Source organism: Tupaia chinensis, unplaced genomic scaffold (assembly GCF_000334495.1).
Source record: "Tupaia chinensis unplaced genomic scaffold, TupChi_1.0 Scaffold000013_1, whole genome shotgun sequence".
Taxonomy (NCBI): domain Eukaryota; kingdom Metazoa; phylum Chordata; class Mammalia; order Scandentia; family Tupaiidae; genus Tupaia; species Tupaia belangeri.
The window spans coordinates 1650464-1659257 of record NW_006159443.1 but is presented as its reverse complement, the minus strand read 5'-3'; the positions used below and the strand labels follow the sequence as shown (position 1 = coordinate 1659257).

Here is an 8794-nt window from a genome sequence, read left to right as displayed (position 1 = left end):
AGGTCCATGACATACATTTTGAACTTTTTTAAAAGGAAGACAAAAAACCTTATTTTAAAACAAAACAGAATAAGATTTTTTTATGTTGTATAGCATCCTATACCCACTAATAAGTTTATGTGTATTAAAATGGTCTAAAGGACATATACCAAAATGTAAACTATAGGCATATAAGGGAATAATAGAGGAATGGGTAAAGAACTTTAATATATCTTAGCATAGATTTACCCCTATTGCATTCCATTCTAATCTGAGACATGCATTAATTTTTTTTTTAAGAGAGATTTTTGCTATAGGGCACATGCGCTCACCAGAAAGACAGAGACACAGAGAGACAGAAAGTGAGAAATCACTCCCCGGGGGGATGGCCATGCTGCAATCCCTTCTCCATTCTCCTCTCGGGATCTTGGGCACACACACATGCGCCTGGCGTGAGTTTAAGCCACCGGGTCTGGGACTTGAACAGTGGTTGACTACACGGGAGTCCAGCAACATAGCTGTTATGCTAACTGCTGGTCCTGATGTGTTAATTTTATAGCTTAAAAAACATTTAAAAGTAAAAAAAAAAAAAATTTTCCAATGAATTTTTCTAACGTGAGAGACTACCAGCTACATGAAAAATCACATTCATATAGTGCCTTATAATTCAAAAAGCATTTTATATCCCTAATCTCATTAGAAATTTGTAATAATGATATTAATTTAGATAACTTGCATAGGAACCATCAATAAACAAAAGAGCAAGAACTTAACTTGGACTTCCTGAATAAATATACTATAATCTTTCGATTATATTATGTTGACTTTCCATTCTGTATTGGCAGCCCTAATAGTCATGAATCTTTGAGTGTAGAACAGAGATGGTGAAGTAGTTTCTAGTTAGGTATGTAACTTTTCTACGTAGTTCCTCACACATTAACTTTTAGGGCCACCTCATGCTTAATTTTTCACTCACTTTCTAATTCCTTCAGCATAAGCATCCAGAAATGACTTATTAGACAAGCCACCAGTTATTATGGAAATAGTAAGGTCTATCAGCTGGGCACAGGAATAGGGTTAACATCACAGGCAATATCTCCATTTCTTCATTATTTAAAGTGTGTATTATCTTTAGCCTAGAATATAAATGCTAATGCAAAACCAAACTGGTTCATAAAGCATGCAACTGGGTCATTGGGAAAGTCATGATGCATTTTTTGCATAGAAAAATATGTCATGACTTCCCCGATGATCTAATAGATAAATGCACAGAATAGTGGTTAAACTCTACACCTCAGAATGAAGCAGAGTAGCAAATAAAAAAGCTAAAAATTTTAAAACTTGCTTACCACTGACACAGTTCTTGCAAAAGATCTCTTTAAAATGTGTACAGGTTCACTGGTTTGCTGTTTTCCTTTTGAAGCACTGCCATCACTTGTTGGAAGTCTGAAGGTAGTAGACATAAAATTAGGTTGGAGAGTCCAATGACATTATTCTTCTAAAAAATGCATTTTCGAAGGACCAGCAGATGGCAAAGTGGTTACATCACTTGACTCCCATGTAGTTGACCTCAGTTTGGGTCCCGGACCTGGCAGCTTAAAACTCCTACTGGGCTTATGTGTGTGTGCACAAAATCCGAAGAAGAGAATGAAGGAGAAGGGACTACGATGTGGCCATACCCTTGGGGGAGTGGTTTCTCACTTGCTATCTCTCTGGCAAACACACATGCCCTACAGTAAAAATTTCTCTTTCAAAAAAACAAAGACAAAAACAAAAACAAAAAAACACACTTTTGGAATAGTAAAATAATTAAATTATTTATGAAAAAAAAATTTTTCCAGGTAAAATGCCAATATGGGGCTTTCTTGAAACATTTTTTAAAAGCTAAACAAAGTTGTTAGCATATGAGCACTTCCTTCAAATCTCACCTTTGTAACCCTAAGTGTAGAGGCACTCTCCTCCTAATAAAGAATGTATGTAACTTATGCTCTTTCTTAATACTTCTATTAAAAGTTAGTTAACTAGTAGTACCCAGGCGTGGTCCTACACAACTTGATACGTTCTATTTGCTTAAAAAGCTAATAAACAAAAATTAGCTTCTGGGAAAAATGAGGTTTGTAACATTCTAATTCTTTAAGTGATTATTAGAAAGTAAGATATGGACACAGAATAACTGCTCTACAGATATTTTCTTTGAATTTTTTAGTATTTCAACTCAAGAGTTTATATTATTTTCAATTCTCTATTCTAAAATTATTGTAATAATCTACAAACAGACACACAAATAGGCACATGCCTTCCACATGTGTCTGGATTACTGTAAAGAAATAAAATGTCTTAGATTTTTTTTTTTTTTTTTTGGAGAGGTTTTTGCTACAGGGCACGTGCGCTTGCCAGCCAGACAGAGAAAGACAGAGAGACAGAAAACGAGAAATCACCCACTAGGGGGGATGGCCACGCTGCAATCCCTTCTCCTCCATTCTCCTCTCGGGATCATGGGCACGCATGTACATGTACCCGGCATGAGTTTAAGCCACCGGGTCTGGGATTCGAACCACAGTCGACTATGTGGGAGTCCAGCGACATAGCCATTAAGCTAACTGCTGGTCCCCAAAATGTCTTAGATTTTAAAAGTATAATAAATACCACCATATGAGCACGTTACTTGATATTTTAATTAAGGATAGAAATTTACCAACAGTAAGGGATTTTCTAACTCATTCCATCACAATATGAACAGAAACATCAGACAACAATATATCAATTAGGCCTACATTTAAAGTGCCCCCACCATGATTTCATTTTTCTGAAACAAATTTTATTCTAAAATTGGTAAAAAAAAAAATCAACGGATTAAAAAACAAGTTATTAAAATATTGTCACTGGCATAATACAGATAATCTGAGTCATTTGGTAAAGTTTATGATTAAGCCCAGTGTAGAGAGTTGCTTAAAAAAATATGTAAAAGGTTAACCAAATTAAACGTTTTTGTTAAATTTTTACCACTGCATTATAATTTGTTGAATGCTTCAAATAATTTTCCTTTACTATGTCATTTATTTTAAAATGGTTCTACCTCACTATAACAAAAGAAAAAACCATTAATTAATTATAAGTAGGCTGATACCTGTATAATAATTGAGGTATCTGACCAGCATTAACATCTGTACCATTATTTGATTTCTTTGAGCTCTTAAACTGGAAGACAACCCTAAGGAGAGAAAAAAAAAAAAAAGATAAAAAAGTCATAATCTAAGATTTTTTAAAGAAAATAAAAAACTTAACAATTATGTCTCTAAATCTCATATTAATGAAAATGATTCATTCTTTAAAGAGAAAGAGAAAAGCAAAACAGTATTGTCCTCATTTTAGTGCTAGCTCTGAAAGGCTTCCTCAGTAAACTGAAGGAGTTCAACTTGATTGGAAATTCACAGGTAAACAGCTGTCCTCCTAGTATTCCAGCTCAGCTTTAACCAGAGCAGTAAATTTTCTTTTTTTCCCCTTTATTTTAGAATTTTGCCAAAGGGCGTGAGCACTTGCCAGAGAGAGACAGAGAGAGAGAGACAGAGGGAAAGTGAGAAATCACCCCCTCTCAAGAGGGGATGGTCACTCCACAATCCCTTCTCCCTTCCAGTCTCAGGATTTAGGGCACACATGTATACACACCTAGTGTGTTTTTCAAACCGTCTTGTCTGGTACTTGAAGTTCCTAATTGGAGAGAGACAGAAAACGAGAAATCACCCACTAGGGGGGATGGCCACGCTGCAATCCCTTCTCCTCCATTCTCCTCTCGGGATCATGGGCACGCATGTACATGTACCCGGCATGAGTTTAAGCCACCGGGTCTGGGATTCGAACCACAGTCGACTATGTGGGAGTCCAGCGACATAGCCATTAAGCTAACTGCTGGTCCCCAAAATGTCTTAGATTTTAAAAGTATAATAAATACCACCATATGAGCACGTTACTTGATATTTTAATTAAGGATAGAAATTTACCAACAGTAAGGGATTTTCTAACTCATTCCATCACAATATGAACAGAAACATCAGACAACAATATATCAATTAGGCCTACATTTAAAGTGCCCCCACCATGATTTCATTTTTCTGAAACAAATTTTATTCTAAAATTGGTAAAAAAAAAAATCAACGGATTAAAAAACAAGTTATTAAAATATTGTCACTGGCATAATACAGATAATCTGAGTCATTTGGTAAAGTTTATGATTAAGCCCAGTGTAGAGAGTTGCTTAAAAAAATATGTAAAAGGTTAACCAAATTAAACGTTTTTGTTAAATTTTTACCACTGCATTATAATTTGTTGAATGCTTCAAATAATTTTCCTTTACTATGTCATTTATTTTAAAATGGTTCTACCTCACTATAACAAAAGAAAAAACCATTAATTAATTATAAGTAGGCTGATACCTGTATAATAATTGAGGTATCTGACCAGCATTAACATCTGTACCATTATTTGATTTCTTTGAGCTCTTAAACTGGAAGACAACCCTAAGGAGAGAAAAAAAAAAAAAAGATAAAAAAGTCATAATCTAAGATTTTTTAAAGAAAATAAAAAACTTAACAATTATGTCTCTAAATCTCATATTAATGAAAATGATTCATTCTTTAAAGAGAAAGAGAAAAGCAAAACAGTATTGTCCTCATTTTAGTGCTAGCTCTGAAAGGCTTCCTCAGTAAACTGAAGGAGTTCAACTTGATTGGAAATTCACAGGTAAACAGCTGTCCTCCTAGTATTCCAGCTCAGCTTTAACCAGAGCAGTAAATTTTCTTTTTTTCCCCTTTATTTTAGAATTTTGCCAAAGGGCGTGAGCACTTGCCAGAGAGAGACAGAGAGAGAGAGACAGAGGGAAAGTGAGAAATCACCCCCTCTCAAGAGGGGATGGTCACTCCACAATCCCTTCTCCCTTCCAGTCTCAGGATTTAGGGCACACATGTATACACACCTAGTGTGTTTTTCAAACCGTCTTGTCTGGTACTTGAAGTTCCTAATTGGCCATGTGGGATCCAGCTGTCTAAACCTCCCCACCATCTGCTTGGCCAAAACCTATCCTAAACAGTAAAATTTCGACTACAACTTATTAAAGCAATACCATCCATTTCTGAAGCTTTGTCATTTACAAACTGTTTTGATAGGCACTGCCAAATATAATAAAAAAGTATCTTCTTATTTATGGTTCCAAATTCCTCAATATCCTTGTCAGCTTTCTCTAAACAACTTCCAATTTGGTATTAAAGCTTTTGAGCAATTTAACAGACAGAAATACATACAAAGGCTATTTGACATGAGCAAAGAACAGTAGTCTATTATCTCTTGATTCTAGCTAACCAACTTCATATGAGGTTACATGAATTCAATTTTTAGTAATTATATAATGCTCTAGTCTTCCTAACCTTTTGATCATGTTGTAAGTCTTTCTGAGATTTCAAAACAATGTTCCACAAACAGAACTGAGAGATGCTTAAGTAATACTTCTTGTTTCACACACTTCACTTACCCATCATCTGTGGTGATAGAAGCTTGCCCATGAGATCCACAGTCACTGCTGGGTCCTGACACTCGAGCCCAGGCCACATACCACCATCCAGCTTGCAAGAGAACTGGTTCATCAAACATCATTGCATATTTTTCTCTGAGAAAAATTAGTGAGTCAAAGACAATGTCTCTGCATCTCTTTGTAATACATATTTTTTTAAAAATCCCATATTAACAAAAACATAAAACTAATTATATTAACACATTCCTGTCAAACATTAAAATCCTTGTATTTTAAAAGTCTTAAGAACATAAATAAAAGCTGACAATAGAATTATGATATAATTATGATGATAGAATTACATTTCCATTCCCTCTTCTCAGATTCTATAATATGCTTAAATGTTATAAAACTTTCATATTAAAATAGGTGAAAATTTTATATTGGTGTAAATAAAATAAAAATTTTGCTGAAAAAATGAATTTTTTTTTTTTTGCTATAGGACATGTACACTTGCCAGAAAGACAGAGAGCAAGAAATCACCCCCCAGGGGGGATCGCCACGCTGCATTCCCTTCTCCTCCATTCTCCTCTTGGGATCTTGGGCACACATGCACATGTGCCTGGCGTGAGTTTAAGCCACCAGGTCCGGGACTCGAACCACAGTCAACTACATGGGAGTCTAGCGACATAGCCATTATACCAACTGCTGGTCCCCAGCTACGGTGTTTTGAGAGGTTAAGGGAACAGCTTTGGAGCTGGGTGACTTGGGTTCAAAACCCAGTTTTGTGAGAGGCTAGCTGGAAAACCTTACATAAGTTACTACATCCTTTCTGTATCTTGGTTTCTTGATTTGAAAACTGGGATGAAAATAATGTCTTGTTCATAAAGTTGCTCTGAGGACTGAGTAAATTTAGACAGTGTTTAGAACTGAGCCTACACACAGTTCCACCACCAAAAAGGTTACTAATTTAGGAAAAAATAAAAGTACATGTATAAATAAGATCATTTGCTAAGGGATATAAACAAGTTACAAAGTTCTAGGTAACAGAGTAGACGAATGTATATTTGTCATACTTGGGGTTAAGAGAATAAAGGACATCTAAAGAAAAAGGTATCACCCTAATATACAATGATCAAGTATTTGATAATTATAGCAGATTATCTCAAACTCTTTTAAAAAATTTTATTTACTTATAATAAATTTTAATTTTAAGTGTGTAAGGATTACACTGAATAATGACTAAACATTTACCTGGCAGCACAGTCATAGGCCAACACGTCGGTCTCTGCAAGAAGGTCTCCATCAGTTTCATGATCTCCTCCATCAGGACCTAACTCAAATAGCTGCGGAAGGGTGGAAAACAGGTTTCCTCCAGTCAGACAGCTATGTTACTCTGCTGAATAATGTGTTTATAATTTTTCACGTGTCCAATAAATGCTGGACCTCAAGAATGTGAAACATGAAAGTATCTGTTGTTTTAATGTTATTAAGTGAAATATACCAACATATACATTACAACTAAGAAATACACACATTGTTTCATGGTCTGTATTTATCTCAGTTTTCCAAATTTATATGTTTATCCACTTATATCAAATGCTCTAGATAGCTCTACATGAGAAGTTTTGTACCTGATTCAAACATATGAAAGGGGAGAAAATTCAACCGAGGCATTTTATCTAGGAGAATTTCGAAAATGAGGTAGACTCTTCCTTTACCACTTACTAGATGTTTGATCCTAAAAGGGGGTGGACATTAATAGTGCCTACTTCACAGTACTAGTGAAAATTAAATAAAATAATATTTGTGGAATGCTCAGAAAAATATCTAGCAAAAATAAGGCTAGGAATAACAAAAAATAGTTCAAAGTAACATGGCATGACAAAAGAAGACATGAAGAGCATTAAAAAAATGGTTTTACCAAGTCAGACAGCTATGACAGGTATGTTATATAGTGATTAAAGGACGCCATGTGTGCAGCCATGGTACAAATTCTGGCCCCAGAGACTTGAAAAACACTAGGTACACCCATTTGGGGTTGCTTGCTTTCCCTCTCTCTCTCCCTGTCAAGTGCACTTGCCCTCCAGCAGGTTTTTTTTTTTTTCCCCAATTAACCAAGGGCCAGTATGTAGTAAGGGGGTTAAGTGCTGGACTCCCACATGGCTGGTTGTGGTTCGAGTCCCAGACCCAGTCACTTGAAAATCACACCAGAGTGTGTGCATTCACACCCAAAATCCCAGAGAGAATGGAGAATCATGGTTTTACCATGATTTGACCATTACTCTGTATATAAGTATCGATATATTATACTATAACACATACATAAGGAGACTTCAAAAGTTCATGAAAAAAATGGAATATATCTTTTAAAAATTAATCAGTTTTTTTAAAAAGGGACGGAAGGACTACAGATTCTGGGCAAGGGAAAAGAAGGTATCAAGTAGGAAAAGGTTATGAAATTAAGTGTAAACAAAAAAGGATAATTATGAGGCAGGGATCTTTTTTAAAAATTGACTAACATATATTTTTAAAGAATCTTTATTTTGCTGGAGAATTATAGCAAATAAATTACAAGCGGGACAGATAAAACATTGAAATGCATTAAACTACTTGGACAGTTACTATGCTACCTGTCTAAATTTTTCAATTATATGCTAATGACTTGGAAATATGTCTCTGGCCCAGATTGTATTCTCAATAATTGTCACTGAATCCCCCAGGCACCTCAGTCTCTCTAGTTCTAAAGTGATCCATACGTCTCTCCTGCTTTCCGTGCTCTGAGTAATGGCATCCTCATCTACCTAGTCACTCAGATAAAAAACATGGATCAGGCCCTTTTCCCTATTCCTCTGCCATCACTACATGGTCTATTGCTGGTACCAAAGCTTGTCGATTCAACCCCATTTTCTGTTACTGGCTGGAATGCTTCAATAATGACTAATTAGGCCAGCCGAGGTAGAACAGTGGTAATGCAATGTTCCAAGATGATGAAGCCATAAGCTGAGGTCTTGGGCTCATGTCCTGAGGTCTCCCTGTATATGCTGGGTGTACATGCACATGGTTGTCACTTTGGCTGGCTGAGACTGGAGGTAAATGGTAGCATGAAGACTCTGTTGAGAGTAGCCCCCACCATCACCCCAGAGAACTAAATAAACTTTAAAAAAAAAAAAAAAGAAAAATGAAACACTTGTCTCATCACCATTTTCTCATTGCTCTAAACCTTATTCCAGAAAGTTGAGTGTTTTTGCCTTTTTTTTTAATGCCCCTTACTACTCTCATAAAAGTAAGCATCTAATCAGTATACTTCCTTTA

The 8794-nt window shown here is 35.7% G+C and overlaps 1 protein-coding gene across 1 annotated transcript in view; it reads right to left on the bottom strand.

Annotated features, from left to right (window-relative positions):
* Positions 1 to 8794, bottom strand: part of MYCBP2 (MYC binding protein 2) — a gene marked incomplete at its 5' end in the record, with an annotated part of 292519 nt that overhangs the window by 152032 nt on the left and 131693 nt on the right. The window contains 4 exon segments of the mRNA XM_027769695.1: positions 1329 to 1425; positions 4410 to 4493; positions 5501 to 5635; positions 6734 to 6825. Coding sequence (XP_027625496.1) covers positions 1329 to 1425; positions 4410 to 4493; positions 5501 to 5635; positions 6734 to 6825 — 408 coding nt within the window.